The 21773-nt window shown below is 39.0% G+C and overlaps 1 protein-coding gene across 3 annotated transcripts in view; it reads right to left on the bottom strand.

Moving 5' to 3' along the window:
* Positions 1–21773, bottom strand: part of immt (inner membrane protein, mitochondrial (mitofilin)) — a 54268-nt gene that overhangs the window by 8777 nt on the left and 23718 nt on the right. For all 3 annotated transcript variants that reach the window (XM_073042211.1, XM_073042212.1, XM_073042213.1), the window contains 7 exons: positions 20859–20995; positions 19728–19831; positions 17632–17767; positions 15918–16047; positions 8203–8426; positions 6965–7096; positions 3815–3944 (listed from right to left, as the gene is read on the bottom strand). In XM_073042211.1, the coding sequence (XP_072898312.1) occupies positions 3815–3944; positions 6965–7096; positions 8203–8426; positions 15918–16047; positions 17632–17767; positions 19728–19831; positions 20859–20995 (993 nt within the window). The remainder of the gene's footprint in view (positions 1–3814; positions 3945–6964; positions 7097–8202; positions 8427–15917; positions 16048–17631; positions 17768–19727; positions 19832–20858; positions 20996–21773) is intronic.

Raw genomic sequence — 21773 nt, 5'->3', positions numbered from 1 at the left:
AAATACTTCCCAATATTGACAAGTATTGTGATAGATGTAAAACTGAGATAGCTACACTGACACATATGGTCTGGTCATGTTATGTATTAAAACAGTTTTGGAAGTCAGTCTTTTCAACAATTTCTAAAGCACTCAGAATCAATTTACAACCTAATAAATTGACTGTGCTTTTTGGAATAATTCCTCAAAATATCCATGGTATTTCTGTGTCTGACCAACATGTTATTGCGTTTGTTACATTGATAGCTAGGAGAGCCATCTTGTTGAAATGGAAGGATATATCAGCTCCTACTTTGTCACAATGGTTCTCTCAAGTGATGCTGTGTCTTAGCTTGGAGAAAATTAGAAGTCGAACCTTTGAAACTTTATTTGATTTTGAGAAGAGATGGGGCTCATTTGCTCGTTATTATCATTTCAGTTAACTGATAAGATTTCCTCCACGACCTAAATGTAAATTTTATTTTGATATATCTTTTTGTCTTGTTGGCGGTTTGATGTTTATTTTTAGAAGCTTTTTGTATGACGCATGACTCTGGGATTGTAACTCCAATGGGTTCCTTTTTTTTCCCCTTACTTTTCTTGCTTAGTAGGGTTTTTTTTAATTCACAAAAATTTTCAATCCTTAAGATAATTTCTTCTTTTTTGAGGCATTGTAAGTGTTGTTACTTCAATGTACTATGCTATTTTTTGAATAATAATAATATTTGAAAAGAAAAGATTATGTATTGCATTGAACTGCTGCTGCAAAGTTAACAAATTTCACGTCACATGCCGGTGATAATAAACCTGATTCTGATTTACTCCTACCTGCATATACAAGCTATGCACCTCCTTTTATTTTTCTTAACCAGTGCCTCAATATCTCTTGAAAATCAAGGTTCCCTACAACTGTTTTCTTTACCTTTTATTCTGACAGGAACATTCAAGCTTTGTACTCGTCAAATTTCACTTCTGAAGGCCTCCCACTTTCCACGTATTCCTTTGCCAGAAAACAGCCTGTCCCAATCCACACTTGCCAGATCCTTTCTGATACCATCAAAATTGGCCTTTCTCCAATTCAGAACCTCAACCACGTATCTGACCTATCTTTTTGCATTTTACTTTGAAACTAATGGCATTGTAATCACTAGATGCCAAGTGGTCCCCTATAGAAACTTGTGCCCTGTCTCATCTCCTAATAGCAGATCAAGTACTGCACGCACTCTCACTGGGATTTTTACGTACTGATTAAGGAAACTTTCCTGAACGCATCTGATAAACTCTATCTCATCTAGTCCTTTTACAGTATCGGAGTCGCAGTCAATATGGGAAAGTTAAAATCACCTACTGTAACAACCTTGCATTTCTTGCAACAGCCTGCGATCTCTCTACAAACTTGTTCCTGAATCTCACCTCTCACTAAAAGCAGACATCGATTACGAAATTCACTGTTGCCTTCAGGGAGCTTGCACAACCTTTGTCGGAGGAAAAATGTTTTTGTAGAACGAAACCACAGACCCAGCCCAAAGTGCACAGTCCTTTAGGTAACTGTGGTCCCCACCATACTATATGCTTTGAAGACATCTACTACCTATTCTCTGGCACCTCCAAGGACTGGAGAGGTACGGCCAGTGCTGTAGAGTCCGGCAGCACAGAAATAGGCCATTCATCCCAACCGATCCAAGCCAAACAAGCTGCCCATCTAAACTAGCTCCATTTGCCTGCAAGTACTTTATCTCCTCAGAATCCTCCACATCCATTGAGAAGATAAGCAAACTAATGTCATTATCAAGGCACTATCTATGCTTAGACAGTTCCCATTAGCCGGCCACATCATTTACACCATTATTATGCCAGAGAAAATGAAGGCAAGCATCCAACATGACACCTTCACCAAATCCGATGGATTGTTGGACTTGAAACCCAAAGGTCATTCTGTTCATTGCGACTCCATAGAACTATAGCATTTTCTGTGTATATTCTACCCTTGTTTGCTTTCCAAAATGCATCATCCCTCATTAGAGGGGATTAAACTGTAACTGTCATTGCACATAGAAACCTACAGCACAATACAGGCCCTTCAGCCCACAAAGCTGAGCCAAACATGTCCCTACCTTAAAACTACCTGGGCTTTAACCATAGCTCTCTATTTTTCTAAGCTCCATGTAGCCATCCAGGAGTCTCTTAAAAGACCCCATCATTTCTGTCTCCCACTGCCGCCGGCAGCCCATTCCACACATTCACCACTCCTGTGTAAAAAAACTTACCCCTGACATCTCCTCTGTACCTACTTCCAAACGCCTTAAAACTATGCCCTCTCGTGCTATACATTTCAGCCCTGGGGGAAAAAGCCTCTGACTATCCACATGACCACACAATACCTGTAGAATGCTCTGCCTCAGAAGGCAGTGGAGGACAATTCTCTGGATGCTTTCAAGAAAGAGTTAGAAAGAACTCTTAAAGATAGCAGAGTCAAGGGATATGGGGAGAAGTCAGGAACGGGGTACTGATTGTGGATGATCAGCCATGATCATAGTGAATGGCAGTGCTAGCTCGAAGAGCTGAATGGCCAACTTCTGCACCTATTGTCTATTGTCAATGCCTCTCATTATCCTTGTACACCTCTAACTTTTTAGCTTGTCTACATCACACTGCAGCTTTAGGCAAACGTCCTCTCCATATACAACACTAATACTTTTTCGATCATCCGTAATCTTCCTCACCATACCTTGTCCATTCATAATGGAACTCGTTAGTGTTTGTTACAAACAACAAAGGTGGCAGCACTCACACAAGCTTCCAATTGAAAAGCAACTTTCCATTATCCACACCTATTGCTAAGCCAATTTTGATTCCAATTTGCCAGCCTGCCCTCAATGCCATAAGCTCAAACTTGAGGGTCAGCTTACCATGTGATATCTTGTCAAAAGGCCTCGTGAAAGTCCACATAGACAACATCTAGCATACTCCCCTTATCAAAGAAAAATTAGTAAAATCTGAGATAGCATTTCCCTTGCATTAAATTTAATCTGTGTACATTGTCAGTTCACACTGTAAGCAGATGAACTCCAGAACTCATTAGTTCCTAGTAGCCAAACTGAAAATGATCCATATATTCTTAATGTTTTCCATTAACTAATCCATGCCATGTGGATTGTATATACTTTTGCCACAGCGTTCTGACAAAGAGATGAATTTTAAACGCAGTGGAACAGGCAAGTAGGAAAAGTACTCTGTTAAGTGGACAAGAGCCTTGTTCAGTATTCTTTTGATGGTAACCATCTAAGTAACTGACAGTATTTCTCATGCTGCTAAACAAAACCTGGTAGTTGAGAACCTCAAAAGATGAGACAATTGTAACCATATTCAAACTCCCACTTCTCTTATGAGGTGAAAAGACTGGTCCTGTTAAGAACTTGGCTCAATGGATGTTTCACCTTAGAATTAATATATTTGGTGACCTTTCCTCTATATTTTGTAAGAATTTCCAGCAACAAGAATAGTTTTGAAATTACAGTGTACCCCCTAGTCATAGCAGTTTGCAAAATGGAATTTCCCCTTAAGAGTTCACAAATCACTACACAAAAAATTGAGATATAGAATAAAAAATTTGCACTTAACAAATTTAAGCAAATAAAAATAGATGAAGTGTAAATGAAACAACAAATTTTGAAAATGTTTTCAAGAGTTCACATTGCAGAAAATTGTGCTATAGTTTTCCAGGAACATAATCCCTCTATAACATGGGGGTATACTGTACTGTAGCTTTGAGTAAGTCTTACTAAAGCTTTTCATAAATTACATGAAATATGTGTAATGATGAATAATCACTCACTCTCCATTGCCTTTTCAATACCCTTCAGCCTGGAATAAGCTGCATTCATCTCCAGTGTAAAATTGTCCAGTTGTTCTTGAGATAAGCGTCTGTACTGCATCTCATATTCAGATAATTTCTGTTGTAGCTCCTATGAAGTTTAAAAAAAAAATCAAATGGCAGGAAACTTGTACAAACCTGCATCTAATAGCACTAAATGGCCTTAAGCAATTTTTCTTTATGGCATACATTTCCTTTTGATGTACTTTTAAAAGGAAAAATCAATAAACTCCTTAGAGTGAACATGAATTATAAAATTATTTAATGCAAATGAGCACAGGAATAGACTCTTCAGTCCATGATGTCTATGCTGAGCGTGCTGCCAAACTACATTAATCCTTTCTCTACACACGATCTATAACCTTCCGTTCTCTACATATTCATGCATCTAACTAAAGCCATCTTAAATTCCACTATTATACTTGTTTCCACTAACATCACTGATATCCTATTCCAGACATCTACCACTGTGTAAAAAAAACTTGCTCCGCAAATCCTCTCAACTTTTCCCTTCTCCTATTTGATGCTGCAACCCCGAGGGAAAAAAAATTCTGGTTATCTAAGCAACACACACAAAATGCTGGAGGAACTCAGCAGACCAGGCAACAGCTGTGGAAAAGAGTACAGTCAACGAGACCCTTCAGCAGGACGGATATTTAAGACTCACAGAATTTTATAAACTATTAAGCTTCCGTCAGCCTCTAATGCTCCAGAGAAAATGAATCCGAAAGGTGCAACACAGTCACTTAAACAAAATTCTTCCAAGAGGACCACAACCTTGTCATAGATTTTGGAGGTTTGTGCATCTCAATGATCCGGAGAGGTATATTGGCTGGAGTCAGAGCTTTATGCTTTGGTTCTTGGTAGGGTCACCCATGTCAAACAGGTCAAAGGGTAGAGGCCAAAACCAGAGTGGTCTATCATCCCCCAGGTTCAGTGGCTCAGCTCAGGGCCAACAACCCTGACTGGTCAAACAAAACTGTTATGGAAATAGCAATTAAGGATCCTTCTACATCTGTGTACAACGGTATTCTTGAATCTCCACCCGGGACTTGCATGACTGACAGTAGTGAAAACCGAGCTACTGAGACAATGAAGGAAGCCCTGAACACCGTAAGAGACGGATGACCTTCATTGCTGCCCTAAACATCAGCAGCCTAACAGGCAGTAGGTAGGTTAACAAAATATATTTTAATGTTTTAAACAGAAATAAGCAGGGGTCCATTCACAATCTGTGTCAAATTAACTTGAGCCAGTCAGAATATCATAACTGAATTCCATTCTCAATCTACATAGTAGTAAATCATTGATTACTATCCAGTATTCCACTACACTGATATGTTCCTTAGTGCACAAGATAAATGCCCAAGAATAAGAATGTTAATGGAAGCAGTACTAAAAGGAGTCTTTAAAGCATTATATACAAAGGGATGACAAAGGGATACTGTGCTGGGAAGTTGGCACCAGTCCAGCAATGAATCACACCATATCAGCATGAAGGAGATACCCCTAAAGGCTGGTGTTTGGCAGGTTGGTCAAGTGGAGTGACTTGTCACTCCCCTTTTAAGGATAAAGGGGAAGCCATTTAGGACCGAGATGAGGAAAAACTTCTTCACACAGAGAGTGGTGAATCTGTGGAATTCTCTGCCACAGGAAACAGTTGAAGCCGGTTCATTGGCTATATTTAAGAGGAAGTTAGATATGGCCCTTGTGGCTAAAGGGATCGGGGGTATGGAGAGAAAGCAGGTACAGGGTTCTGAGTTGGATGATCAGCCATGATCATACTGAATGGCGGTGCAGGCTCGAAGGGCCGAATGGCCTACTCCTGCACCTATTTTCTATGTTTCTATGTCACTGTTAAAAGCAAGTGGCTCAGGCTATAATGTGGCCAACACAGTAAGTGCAGGCTGTTGTTGGGAATTTGAGCCATTTCAGCTATAATTTGATTGAATGGCCCAGTCTAGAACCTACTAGTTTTAAATGGAAGTCAAGTAAGTGTTCACTTGGTTTAACATAAACAATTTTAAACATAACCCTGTACCGTGAATATGCAGGATAACCTAATTTTAAATTCAGTTATAATTCTGCAAAGTCAAGATCTCAAGAGCATTACGTGAAAGGAAATATTACTCTCCTCAAGGAGAAAGGAAACATGAAAGGTGGGTCAACCAACTGGTACATAACTGACAGCTAAATACACAAAATTCAGTTCACTCCATAAAATGAGGACATATCCAATTCAGCCAATTAAACCCTCATCAGCCCATGTCCAATCAAAAATGGAGATCACACTTTATATTATTTTTGAATGTAAGGGGGATTGTCCTTATAGAACAATATCGTTTAGCCGAGAGTGCAGAGGTGTTATGGGGATAATTTTATGACTATCTATACATCTTGTAATTTTGTATAAATCCATCAGGTCTCCTTCAACCCTCTTTGCTCCAAAGAAAACTAATCCAGTCTCTCCAGTCTCCCCTCACAACTGCGACACACCCTCCCAGGCAACATCCTGGTGAATTCCTTCAGGTTTCTCTGGAGAGGGTGCTTTCTATACTAAGGGAACCAAAATTGGGGCCTCACCAATGTTTCACAAACTTCCCTCCTTTATATTCTATGGTATGGCTAGTAAAGTAGCATTTTTCTCGACTTCTTTGCCACCTTATCCACCCGAGTTGCCATTTTCAAGGATCGTCGGCATTGTACACCAAACCTGCTGTACTTGAAAGTTCCCTCGGGACAAATCACTATATGACATTTGACCTCCCAAAATGCATCAATTCACATTTACAAGGACTAAATTCCATCTGCTATTCTTCTGCCCAATTTACCAACTGATCAAGATCTCTCCAACACAAAATATTCCTCCTCAACATCCACAACACCATCAAATGTTGTGCCTCCAAGTCCTCTTCTTCCACTTCTCTAACACGTATGTGTTAGTAAGTTTGTTTGTCAATATAAACTGCCACCAGTGTGTTAGGTGAATGTTAGAATCTTGATGGAGTTGAAAATGTGGAGACAGGATTGGAAGAATGGGTTTGCTTTATGAGCCAAACCAGGAGGGTCATTTCAGGCCATTGAGTCTATGACACACAGAAATAAACTTACCTCCTTATATTTCCCTTTGAACTCCTGTTCCTGAACTTTCAGTACATCCCTCAGATGATCAGTGTGAGCAGCAGCTTGCCTACGTAGTTGAGTTCGCATCTCTACCTCCATCGCTTCACGTACTTCTTCAATCTGAATTTGAAAACAATATTATTAACACAGAAATCTCTACCATGAAAAGTGCAATTAAAACAGGTCAACACAGGCAGGTTAATATTCTAGTTATTCTCACTCTTTAGTACTACCACATAACCCTGCATTAATCACTGAAAAATTCTTTATCCCTGCACTTCAAACTAGAAGATGACTGGTAATCCCAAAGGATTTTGGGTTGTCAGAAATGGTCATCGACCTGAGATTTAACTCTTTCTCCACAAACATTGCTTGATTTGCTATGTTTAGCATTTTATGTTCTATTCTTAAGATTTACAGCATCTGCAATTGTTTTGTTGGTAGGTTTTAGGTTCTCTGTACATAAGATTAAAGTACCAAACATAGAAACTGATCAAAAAGAAATGCTGTCTCTTGTAGCTGAAGGACTAAAATACAAGGTGGCAAAAGTTATGTTACAGCTACACAGAGACCTGGTTAGACTTCCAAGCATATCAGGCTGCCATTGCTAAGGAAGGATACATTTGCTTCATTGCAACTGCTGCATAATTTATAAGTCTGGCTCAAATCTTAAACTACAAGATTACATAAAGCAGAGCCGCATTTTGTAGAAAGTAGCTGAAGGGATAAGGAGTGGGTTAAGTGAGTTGATTGAGGTTTTCTAAACTTTAAGCAGAATCAATGGGTAGATAAACTATTTCCACAGATTGGGGATCTACGACGGGAGGTAATAATCTAAAAATTAGATTATGTCTTTGAGGACTGAAATTGCAAATTATTCTATCTGCAAGTGGCAACTGATGTTAGTCAGTTAAGTGACTAGAAGATGTGCAAAGGATTTGTTGTTTTTTTTTCATTGAGTAGTGGGTCCACAGAATGTGCTGCCAGAGGTGGAACTGGAGGCAGATATGACAGAGGAATTTAAGTAGTTCTTAGACACAGGAATATTAGTTTACTGCATGTGAAAAATCATTCTTCTACAATACATAATAAGCAGGTTTCAGACTAGCTTGGCACATTATCACCTCAGCAATGATTGATGCTGCTGATTAATGTTAAAAGTAATTTGTAGATATAGGCAGGATGCTTAGTAGTAAAACCAATAAGTGACTGAGCACAGATCTTGCCTTTTTGTCCTGTTCCAGAAGCCTTTCTGATTGATAATGCTCCAGGGCTTTTGTCACTGCCATTTCTAAAGCCTTCTTATTCTCCAATTTCTGATGCTCAAGTGCCTTTTCAATGTGTTGTTTCTCTCGAACTTGCTGTTCAGCCAGTTCTCTGTTCAACTGGTCAATGCGACGATGGGCATGGGCAATCAAAGAATTAAGGTCATCAGTGCTCAGCTGGCCAGCTACAGTTTGGGAAAAAAAACATTAGAACACAATAGAGAACAAGGGTATCCATGATTAGTAGATCAGGAATCAACCATGCTATGTATTTTGAAATGTCAACATAAGAGTCATCCTCCTCACTACCAAAAAAAAGATCAAATGTACACTTAAGTGTCAGCAAGTCTGCTGTGTTCAGTAATATAGAGGAACAGAAAAAAGAAATCATTGAAATACATGGGATTTACTAGGACTGGAGGCTGCTCATTGAATGCTAAAGGACAATAAGGAATGAAGTATTTTACTATAAAATCCTTGTGCATATTCCCTTTGTGAAAGGGAGATAAAAATGGCAAATTACAAACTTTACCAGCTTAGCAATATCCTCAGTTTCTGCAGCATTATGAATAACCCGTAAGTGAAAATATGTTAATACTGTTCATAAATCGAAAGAAAAAAGATAAATGACAACACTAACAGTAATAACATTAAACTTATACTTTTACTCAGAATATTTAATGAATGATATATGCACAAGGAAAGCAAGCACCAATTAAGGCATCTGGCAATAAGATGAATTGCTTCGATTGCTGATCAACAATGTATTACTTTCCTTTGCACAGGAGATGATTAAATGTAAAGTTTGTGCTCCAAACACTTAATTCCTGTTGCTCATCTGATGAATTAACAAATACTTCTAAAACTGTAAGTATTTTAGACTTAGAGTGTAAGCTTAATGAGTATAAAGGTGTGCTAAGGAAAGTACATACAAAATGCAGAATAAATATAAATAGCCTCAGGTAACATATGTCACTGTAACTCTGGAGGTAGTAACGCTATCCTGATAATTGAGATAAAAGCATCAGAGTTAGGAAATTCCTTTTCTTCCTTTCCATTTGTTCAAGCAGTTCATGGATTATGTCAGAGTTCCCTTCCTGAGAACTGTCCATAAACTAATTTTACTGTAGATCAGAAGTAAACAATTTCAATGAGGATCAATATCCTTATTGTCTTCCCCCACGTAGTTACAATTGGTACAAAATTAGAATGTCCCACATTCAGTGGCTAATTTCGATGGTCTTCATGTCAATTGATGTTGCACTGTTTGTTAAAATATTTAAAATATCATGGAAGAGAGTGCCTTGTTAGTTTCCAAAGCAAAGCTCTTAAGTAGCCAGTAAATATGCAATTGCATTTTTAAAAACAATGGTATCTGATTACTGTGGGAAAGTTACATATAAACAGTTTCCACACACATACACACACACACCACCCCCCCCCCCCCCCACCCAGGACCAGTTCATTAACTGCTACTCCATTCAATTAAGCCCTGAAAATGTTTGCATTTTGGAAACTAGCATTACTATCTTGAAAAGTTCTTTATGGAGAATTTGCATAAAGTCAGATTTCTGTAAGGCTTATGCTTTAATGACCACACTGTATCACCCAATAAAATGGTATCAACAATGAACTGAACTGAAAAACAGAATCAATTTATGACCAACCAATTTAATTCTCAAAAATAAACCAAGCCTCCTGTATAACAAACAACCTCTTCCAATAAAACCAGGATAATTTCCCTCAAGGAATACTGAGTGGAGGATAGCATCCTACTACCTGCTCCCAGTTATGACCAAAACCACAGAATAAAACATGTTCCTTAAAATGCATCGAAAGATCTCCTTTCATCCCAGCAGTACAAACAACTTACACCTCACACTTTCCTATTTCAACATCCCACCTCTCCCAGAGGTATAGAGTTGATGATCCAAATAGTGATTCTTTATCTAAGTGCAGAGAGTAAAGTCAATAGCTAATACCTAAATGTGGGGAAAAAACTCCATTAATTAAGGTCATGAGTGATGCCTCAATGCAATTACAAACAAGAAAAAATCTGCAGATACTGGAAATCTAAGCAACGCACTAAAAATTATGGAGAATTTCAGCCCGAAACGTCAACTGTACTCTTTTCCATGGAGGCTGCCTGGCCTGCTGAGCTCCTCCAGCATTTTATGTGTGTTGCTTCAATATAATTGTCCAGCACAACAGTCTATCCAATTTGGTCTTCACTACCCCAGGATCCACTGTAAACTTAAACTGATGCCTTGCCAAAAATCACAAGTTTCAGCACAGCAAGAATCCTTTGATCCTCTGCTTCAATATATTGCGATTAATTTATCCATTAAACAAAATGGAAAACTGAGATGATACTTAAATTTTTGAACCCTCTATACCTCACTACTGACAATCTGGCAGTTCTGTTTTCAGCAATGCTCCAGTTCCCTATAAGCAGCTTTTCCTTCATAAATTATAGAGTTTGAGCTTTCTAAAATAATTTCCCAATATTTGATCACTTTAATCTAAAAGCACAAGTATAGTTGTGCCACAGGCTAGCTTCTTTTCAGCATTTTATAATTTCAAGTAAGAATACTTGCTGCAATAAGTTCCCTAAATGTCACAGGACTGAAGAGATGGAGCAATACAATACTTCCTGATTTACAGTGACAAGGAATTCAAAGCTCCTGATTTGCTGAGTTGGAACTCCCAGCCTAATGAATGTAGCTGAAGTTCAATGATTTCAGAAGAGCTTGAAACAAACTCGCCAGTCTCACCTAGATCAGCCACTTCTGCAATGAAAAGGGTGGGAAAAATTATTCCATGTTGATAACAGCACCACTACAAGTAGTCACACAAACTGTTCCAGTCGAAATGAGAACAGCAGCGACACATTCACTTTCAAAATGTGTAATGTTACTACCTTTACCATGCTTCACTTCTAAACTGCTAGAAATAAGATATGAAATAAACCTAAACAAAAAGCTAATTAAAATGAAAAGAAAATGCTAAAAATACTGGACCGCCCTGCATCATCAGTGGAGAGAAGAGCAGTTAATATGACCTTCACACACGGTCATCAACTTCAAATGTCAACCGTTTCTCATTCCACAGTTGCTGGCCAACTCACACATCCAGAGATTCTCCTTTTCAATCTTTCATGCATAAACTAAATACACAACCTTGTTCTGAAAGTCATGATCAGTATAAAGAAAGCGAATTTACTTACATGAAGAAAGTACACTAGTGAAGTATGAAAACACGAAATGCAATATACTCCAATTCTAAAAAGATGTGTGTTCTCAGGATGTATTTATGCCCTATGCCAGCTTATTCCGAGATTTGCCTTCCCGAATGACTAGTAGCTGGCCCAAGGTTACGACAAAGACAAAATTATCTTACAATTAGTTGCACTCTCAGACATACCCATAATACTACTGAGAGCTTTCAGGCAAGAATGTTTTGTCGTTGTTACAGTTCTTTTTTTAAAAAAACAAGGGGCTTAAAGAACAATATAGTGTAGGAATCATTTGATTCCCAGCAACTTTCAAACATTCTTCAACTTTTATACTGCTAGATACACAATACTAGTACATAATTACAACAGCAGTCATGAAAATTACTTCCTCCCTCTCCTACGTATATTCTGCAGACCAAATATGTTCATTGTTCTCTGAACATTCCACACCCCAGAGTGACCACGCCAATTCTTGGCGGCTACACATCTGTTAAATCTGTACTTAACCTTTTCCTCACAGTTTAACCAAGTAAAAAAAAACACTACAGACACTAAAAAATTTTTTTTAAAAAAAAAGGTAAATCATTGGAAGTACCCAATAAGTCAGACATAGTGTGTGATGGAAGAAACAGATCAGTGACTTTACACCAGGCCACCGAAGAAAATCAGAATCAGACGTGCAAAACTCCGTCATGAATCTATAACGAAAGCAACAAATCCAAGTTTCCAACACATCTATCTTCTATCATATTCAGTACTTCCAGTATTTTTTTTACTTCAGAATCTAGCAACTGCAGTGCTCTGTAACTTAACTCCACTATTCCTCCCTTTCTCAGTTCTCATTCTTTTCTTTCTACCATCCTTAGGAGCTTAATGTGCAAGGATACACAGTTCATCAGAAGGACAGGCAGAGGTGGCATTGTTCTGTTCATAAAGTGAAATAAAATCATTAGAAAAAGGTGGCAGAGTCGGAAGATGTTGAATCATTGTAGATAGAGCTAAGGAAATGCAAGGGAAAAAGACCCTGATGGGAGTTGCTACGGAGACCCCCAAACAGTAATAAATAAGGATGTGGCCTACAAATTACAACAGGAAATAGAAAATGCATGCCAATAGAGCAATACTACAATAGTTATGGGGGATTTCAATATGAAGGTATATTGGGAAATTCAGGTTGGTGCTGTATTCCAGGATGGGGAAATTCTAGAATGCCTACAAGATGGCTTTTTAAGAACAGTTCGCAGTTGAGTCCACTCGGGGATTAGCTATTCTGGATCGGTGTTGTGCAGTGCACAGGAATTGATCATAGAGAGCTTAAAGTAAAAGAGCCCTTAGAGGCAAGTGATCATAATATGATCGAATTCACCCTGAAATCTGAGAAGTTAAAGTCAGATATATCAGTATTACAGTGGAGTAACGGGAATTTGAGGCTTGAGAGAGGAGTTGGCCAAAATTGATTAGAAAAGAACACTAGCAGGAATGACGGCAGAATAGCAATGGCTGGAATTCCTGCAAACAATTTTGAAGGCACAGGATATATACATTCCAATGAGGAAGTAGTATTCTAAAGGAAGAGAAGACAAAGAGAGGGCACATAATAGAGCAAGATTTAATAAGAGGTTAGAGTATTGAAAAGCTTTTAAAAACCAACAGAAGACAACTAAAAATATCATTAAGAAGGCAAGACGGAATACGAAAGTAAGCTAGCCAATGATATTAAAGATGATACCAAATGTTTCTTCAGGTACATGGAAGTGTAAAAGAGAGGCAATAGTGGATATTGGACCACTGGAAAATGATGTTGGAGAGGTAGTAAAGGGGGACAATGAAATGGTGGATGAACTGAATAAGTATTTTCTGTCAGTCTTCACTATGAAAGACACTAGTGATATGGTGGGCATGAAGTGTGTGAAGTTATAACTAGAGAGAAGGTTATTGAGAAAATGAAAGGTCTGAAGGTAGATAAGTCATCTGGTAAATAAGTCATCTTGGCACGTTGCCAAGTGGATAAGGCCTCAGTCTAGTGATCTGAAGGTTCAAGCCTTAGCTAAGGCAGCGTGTTGTGTCCTTAAGCAAGGCATTTAACCACACATTGCTCTGCCATGACACCAGTGCCAAGTTGTATGGGTCCTAATGCCCTTCCCTTGGACAACTTCGGCAGCGTTGAGAGGGGAGACTTGCAGCATGAGCAACTGCAGGTCTTCCATACAACCTTGCCCAGGCCTCAGTCATCATCGAAAATCAATGGACAGCTGAAAAAGTCATCTGGACCAGACTATGTACACCCCAGGGTTCTGAAGGAGGGTGTGAAGAGATCGTGGAGGTATTAGTAATGATCTTTCAAGAATCGCTACATTCTGAGGTGGTTTCGGAAGATTGAGAAATTGAAATGTCACTCCACTCTTTAAAAGGAAAGGAAACTATAGGCCAGTTAGTCTGAACTCAGTGGTTGGGAAGATGTTGGAGTCAATTATTATGTATGAGGTTTCAGGATACTTGGAGACACATGTCAATCACAAACAAGAGAAAATCTGCAGATGCTGGAAGTCCAAGGAAAAGAGTAAACAGTCAACATTTGAGGCTGAGACCCATCATCACCTGATGAAGGGATTCAGCCCAAAACGTCGACCATTTACTCTTTCCCATAGATGCTGAGTGGCCTGCTGAGTTTTTCCAGCACTTTGTGTGTGTTGATAAAATAAGCCAGAGTCAGCCAAGAGAAAATTTTGACTGAAAAATCTGTTGGAAATGGTGGATGTTGTGTACTTGGAATTGCAGAAGGCATTTGACAAGGTGCCACACATGCTGCTGTTTAACAAGCTATGAGCCCATAGTATTACAGGAAATATTCTAGAATGGATAAAGCAGTGGCTTATTGGCAGTAGGTAAAGAATGGGAATAAAGGGAGCCTTTGCTGGTTGACTGTCAGTGACTAATGGTGTTCCACAGGGGTCTGTGATGGGGCCAATTCTTTTTTATTTTGCATGTCAATGATTTGGATGATAAAATTGATGGCTTTGTTTCAAGCTTGCAGATGATATGAAGACAGGTGGAAGGGCAGGTAGTTTTGAGGAAGTAGAGAGGCTACAGAAGGGCTTAAGACAGATTAGGAGAATGGGCGTAGAAGTGGCAAATGGAATAGTGTTGAGAAGTGCATGGTCATGCACTTTGGCAGAAGAAATTAAAGGGTTGACTATTTCCTAAACAGAGAGAAAATACAAAAAACTGAGGCGTAAAGGGACTTGAGAGTCCTGTTCAGGATTCCCTAAAGGTTAATCTGTAGGTTGAGTCTGGTGAGGAAGGGCGTTTGACAGCTCTGTGCCTGTATTCACTAAAATTCAGAAGAATGAGGGGTGATCTCATTAAAACCTATCAAATCGTGAAAGGCTTTGATAGAGTGGATATGAAGAGGATGTTTCCTCTGACAGGAGAGCCCAAGACCAGAGGACATAGTCTCAGAATAGAGGGGTGTCCTTTCAGAACGGAGATGAGGAGGAATTTCTTTAGCCAGAGAGTGGTGAATCTGTGGAATTCTTTGCCACAAGTAGCTGTGGAGGCCAAGTCTTTATGTATATTCAAGGCAGGGGTTGATAAGATTCTTGATTGGTCAGGGCACGAATGGATATGGGGAGAAGGCAGAATATTGGAAACAAGAGGAAAACTGGATCAGCCATGATGAAATGGTAGAGCAGACTCGATGGGCCAAATAGCCTAATTCTGCTCCTGTATCTTATGGTCTTACATTTGCAGCTGCTTTTAACAAGCCTTCACCATCCTACCTGTCAGCATCACCAAAATTTATCATTCAATCACTCTTGGTCTCAGTCTTCCAATCCCCATACCCTTCTTTGAAACTAAATCCACATCAATTTTTCCTTGTTCTGATAAAAGAGCATCAACACAAACCTTCAGCAGTCTCCCTACACAGATGCCTCCTGATCAGCAGAGCACTTCCAGCACTTTGCTTTTGTTTCATCCCTTTTTAAGCTGTATTTGTTCAACCAAGTTTCTGGAAACTGATATACACATTTCTATTTCAATCATCCTTATGAAATACAATTGTCATCCAAGATCCTACTTTTTACCAGCACTATCCCATTTATGGCCTGTCTTTGTATAAAATACCAGTAACATTCAGCTACTTCCTTTCATTTGTCTATGCATACAGTATAATCCTCCATATAAATTATGGGCTTTTGCCCATATTACAATTCAGCGATCTTCTCACTATTACCTTTACAGATACATTAAAAATATCGAAACAAAACCTCTCCTCCCATTTGCTGTGAAGCAATAATGATTCACTTTAGAAGACATGATTAAACTAGAGAGTGTAGAAAAGACTCATCAGGACATTGTCTGGAGGCTTGAGTTAAAAGAAGAGACTGAACAAGCTGCATCTATTTCCTCTGGACTGAAGGAACAATAATCATATACTTACTGAGATTTTTCCAGCCAGTTTGTACCTCTGGAGTGATGCTTTCCAGTTCTTTCCTGAACTCATCCCTGGCCATAGCCACCAGTTCACTGTATTGAACAACTATTTTGGCTTCTGACTGAGCTGCCTCAACCTTAGTAAAAGAAGAGAAAAAAATGCAACAGGGATATCAGATTATATGAAGTGCAGAGCAATGCAATCCAAAAGAAAGCTGCTGCAGAAAATGGGGAAATTAAATAGTCAGAATATCAACAAATTAATTCAATTTAGCAGCTTTTAAGTCCTGGATTCCTGGTGCAAAAATAACCAAGTATATCATCTGGCATTTGTGAACAGATTTCATGTTTTAACCACATAAAATATGAGGGGGATAGATAGAGTTGACGTGGATAGGCTTTTTCCATTGAGAGTAGGGAAGATTCAAACAAGAGGACACGAGTTAAGAGTTAGGGGGCAAAAGTTTAGGGGTAACACAAGGGGGAACTTCTTTACTCAGAGAGTGGTAGCTGTGTGGAACAAGCTTCCAGTAGAAGTGGTAGAGGCAGGTTCGATATTGTCATTTAAAAAAAAAAATTGGATAGGTATATGGACAGGAAAGGAATGGAGGGTTATGGCCTGAGTGCAGGTAGGTGGGACTAGATGAGAGTAAGCGTTCGGCACAGACTAGAAGGGCCGAGATGGCCTATTTCCGTGCTCTTAATTGTTATGTGGTTATAAAGAGACAGGCATAGTTTGGACCTTCACAGGTTCCTATAGCTACATCCTGTATTTGGGGAGTGGGGATGATCACAGGAGAGTTTACTCAATGTAAAGACAAGTTCAGCCAGATAAAGTTATGTAGGGGAATTGGTTCAAGTCTCTGTACAGAAAGGAGCAAAGAGGCATCAGGATACACTTTATGCCTCCACCCAATATCAGGGTATGTGTAGGGGACTGGACATATGTATATGGGATTACAAATGGTGACAAAGCATAGGTAGGAAAAGGCTGTATAAACCCAGAAAGAATACAGTCATGGAGGAAAGTTAATAACAATGAGTTAAGTGACTCACTGAGAAACAATAGCAAGATAGTATTCACTACTCATGACATTGTCTCTACACTAGAAAAGGATTCTGTTTTTGAAAGGTGAAAAAAAAGTTAGTTTTAGCAATGAAGAATACTCAAGTAATGCCTAGTTCACATCACTTAGAACACAGGTGCACGTGCGCGCACACAGAAAATGGCATATGATAATTTATATTTGGCTCAAAAGCAGATGTGTAAACCATTAGATGGAAAAATTGATGTCTAGAATCCAAATATTACCCATTAAGAACTTCTCTCAAAGGACTGTTTAATGAGTAACATAAACATTAAGAGAAAGAGCAAGATGATTCAAGGAAAGTAAAGCATTAATTACAAATGGATCATCACTCCTACTTTCATTACAAACTTGGTCACTTTTTAAATCAATTGCAACTGGACTACCAAAATAATTGAGTATTAATACAAAAGGAAAGAGAATCTAGACAGGACCTCTATTCCTGCTAGCCTGGCCATCATCTTTTAATACCAAAACCCCATTGATACCTCGTCAAGTTAACAGAGGAACAGACAATTTGGCAAGTTGACGAAAGAGGATATCGAATCAAATTGTCTTGTCCTTGTTGCTGCATCTAATTTTTTTTTAAAAAAAGAGGAAGGGAGTTTTACAAAATTAAAAGCTGCTGATTACCTTCTTTACTACATTATCCAGATCTACTGCCATGTTGTTAAGATTTTTTTCTGCAGCTAGAAGCTGTGGTCTAACATCAGGGATCTGAGCCTCTTTAGCTTCTTCAATTGTATTCCGAAGATTTTTCAATTCTTCCCTTTAAAAAAAATAAGGAGACAAAACAAAAGTTAGTCATACACGTGCGTAAACACTTTGCAAATCTGCATATACCAAGAAAGATAGGCTTTCTCAGTCATTTTATTGCACAAACCAATTGTTACTGTTCACGCCATTTCAGCAGAGGATCCAACAGTTACATTACAAAATACCAGTCTTATGTTAGCTCCTTGTATGAAACTTTGTTGAACCAGGCATTCAGAACTGTTCCAATAATGCACTAAGCCCAGAAGATATTGATCTTGAGACAACACATCTCCAGGGGGAAAATAAAACTGTATTGCAGCCTTAGAAACAGTTTCTTAAACTACAGAAAGATCTGCTCTCAACTGGCACCTCCACAGAAGTCTGGCACATTACCCTATTGTTCCAAGTTTATTTTGTGAATGGTAAATACCACAAACATGGAGGCGTAGAGAATGAATGTTAGGGATGGTGAATGTGGAGTCCATCAATTGAAGTGCCATGATTGTGTCAAGACTATAATAAATCAGAGTTAATTTATCTTTATTTGACCAAACTAAGCAGCAGTAAACAGGTTATTTTTGAGGAAGTAATACCTGATTAATTAAACCATCCACGTTTGTTGAAGTAGAATTATAATGGGGCAAAAATGGCCAGTTTAGATAATTGCCAGGTGATTTTCCACAGTATTAGGTAGTGTTATGCCTGCAGCTCCCTCCTTTGTGAGAATCACAAGATCACTATTGGGTTGGGTCAGGGGACCCAGGAAATGAGAGAGAGACGTGCAAAATGCCTCGTTCCCTGGCGATATAAAACTACGAGACATGGCCATTGTCTCCTGGAGACAATGTTTGTGGATTGGGGACTATGCTACGTGCACACCCTCGGGCAAAGGGGGCTGGTTGAGAGAGAGATTGCATCATCCCTAACCTGATTGACATCTACGACCCTGCGAGTCAGGATAAAAGAGGGGCTGTAGGAACAGCCCCTCAGACGCACCAGAAGAAACGCTAACAATCCCATAATAGCGGGAAGCCATTTGAAGGAAGCCACGTGCGTTCAGTTCCATTGCCTGGGACTGGTGGCTGGTACCACGGAAAACGGCTTTGAACTAACAACGGGGAACCAGCTCCCCCGACTCAACGGACTGGCATCATAAAAGACCCGGGCAAGTTTAAAACCGTCTCTCTTAAACCCAAAGAGCTGCAGCTTGAATGACAGTGACTTTTATTTTTCCATCGGACAATACAGTATCCCCTAGACAACGATAGAGCTATTTCTTATTATTATTATTATACCCGCGCTTTTAGATTGAGTATTGGCGACGTATATAATCTGAATCTTTGTATTAATCTTATTTTTGTGCCCCTTTATCAATAAAGACTTTTAAAAATAGTACCATCAGACTTCAACGGACCTCTCTATCTTTGCTGGTAAGTGACCCAGTTACGGGGTACGTAACAGTAGATAATAATGTTGTTTGAGCAGAGCTGTAGCTGGCTCCAGAGCAAATATTTTCAGCTTCACTGCCAAATTCTACAGATCTTGCCATATTCAATAGTCTCAAACTTCCTTGATACTGTGCAGATGGAACCAAGGTGACTGACGCTGGATTCAAACTCAGGACTATTCACCACCAAGACTGGTGCTGATGCCACTACACCACTGGCTGCCTACTTCTGGCAGTAGATGGCTATAAACAGTACAAGCTTCACCCTCAATGTTCATGCCCTGGTTTGAGAGCATGGAGAACGTGTACCTTAGTTCCTTCCCCTTCCCAGTTTTGCTTCGGTCTTTCTTCTTTGCATTGCAAACTATGCTAGGAATGGTTTCTAGCTCAACGGTTGCAAAAAAAAGGGAAGAACCTATTTGAGGGCATTCCAGTGCAAAGAGTTGTCACCAAAGTATTCCGTCCTTGATGCTAGGATAGATCTTAACCATGTAAACATTAAGAACAAACAAGTAAGGAAACTTACCTGGCCTTTGCCAGTGCTTCAGCTGCACTGTCTACAACCTTGTTACGAGTGCTTAGTGCATCTTCCAAAGCTCGCCATTGTTCTGACTTTCGGTCTGCAGAATGCTGGCAAGGAAGAATTTAATCTCTATAAAATGGAACTTACTGCACAATAACATAGTAAATCTAGAATAGAACATTACCCTTGGTTTCTTGACTAAACAGATGAACTGAATCCATCTTATGGAATTATGCTGTATAAATTTACTTGCAGCAACTCCTTCCAATGCTTAACACAATGGGTAAAAAGTGCATAGGAACACCCAGGATATGAAAGATATTGAACAAAATATCTTTATATTTAAAATTGGAAAGAAAATGGAACCAATTGACAAATGATTTTAATCCCGAACACCTGGGATGTAACATAGCAGCAGATACTAGTCTGTTGCTGACAATACTGAATATAAATTGTTCATTGCTGGTCCTTGGATGTACAAATGCAGAAGAAATTCATCAAGAACGCAGATGCAACTTAGTTTTAAAAAGGTTATCCTAGAGATTTTGGACAAAAGTGTATAAATTCCATTTTAATTATTGTTTTAAAATAATTTTTATCATCAGGAAATGTCAGAACTCAGTGTTCTACAACTGTATACCCTGAGCTTGATCTGCTTTTTACATTTGGGCACAGTTTAAAAATAAAGCAGATTTCTTCTGGATGCAGAGGGCAATATATTTATTATCTGTTTGAACCAGAAGATACAGAAAATGTCAAAAATAATGGGGGAGGGGGTTCTCTGCATCCATATCCAATTTCCTGTGCTGTACCAAAGTAAAAAGAACATATCCATAGGACTGGAGATGAATTTGTAAGGGGACACTAGTACCATGGCACACACAGTAACCAAGAACATAAGCTGAACTAGGAATAAAGTTCTAGCAAAAGACTGTAACAACTAAAATAAATTAAAACACACTAACGCGGGGGTCACGACTTAAGAGTTATTACTGGAGGTACTTGCAAACTGGCATGGATTTGAATGGATTAAAATGGAATGTGTGGTTCAAAGAGTGTCATGAGGGAAAGGAGTTATTAAAAGAATTTGCTAACAATTAATTAATTTGGGTTTTTTCCTACATTAAGTTTTACCTCAGAATCATCCATGGCTTCTTTCAGTCTCTTAGCATGAGAGGTAATGGCTTTAACTGCTGAATCCTGAGCTTCAACTGCCTGGAGTGTTAGTTGAGCACTTTTGCCAAGAGCATCCTCCAAAGTTGAAGTTATTGCTACATAAAAATAATGTATATTTTGGTGAACATTTACAACAGTTTTACATTTCATATTCTTCAAATAAAAAACATTGTCCCAAGAAAGTCAGCAATATCAGATATTTAGTGAAGCTGTATAGGCACAAAAAAAAAAATCAGGTGGCAATTAGTCAACTAAACCTTTGAAGACTATTTGCAATATTGTAACTATGCTAAATCACACTGAATCATAATATATCCTCACTGACACTCATAGATCTGAATCATGAGTGTCATGTCCTCACTGACACTCAGATTCCCTCTGCCAAAATACATCCAGGAGGGAAACACCAACTTCAGCTTCCCAAGATTGCAGATAAAGTTTTGAACACTCTATATCATAAATGAAGAACACTTCTATATTTCAAACTTTATTTTAGTACCAAATGAATTATAGACAACCATAAATTTGATAATTTGTCATTCTTGCAAAGCTGGAATACGACCATAAGACATGGGAGAAGAATTAGGCCATTCAGCCCATTGAGTCTGCTCCGCCATTTCATAATGGCTGATCCTGGATCCTACTCAACCCCAAACACATGCCTTCCTGCCATATCCTTTGATGCCCTGACCTATCAGGAAACTAACAACTTCTGCCTTAAATATACCCAGACTTGGTCTCCACCACAGTCTTCGGCAGGGGTTCCCAACCAGGGGTGCGAGATAGAATTTCAGGGGGTGCGACAAAGAGTGGCTTGCGTCCTTGAGTGATGAGTCACGAGTCATCATTCAGCCAGCTGCCAGTGTGCCTTGA

Source organism: Hemitrygon akajei, chromosome 4, assembly GCF_048418815.1.
Source record: "Hemitrygon akajei chromosome 4, sHemAka1.3, whole genome shotgun sequence".
Lineage (NCBI taxonomy): Eukaryota > Metazoa > Chordata > Chondrichthyes > Myliobatiformes > Dasyatidae > Hemitrygon > Hemitrygon akajei.
Note: the sequence above shows the minus strand (reverse complement) of the source record. Positions and strands in the feature narration are given on the sequence as shown.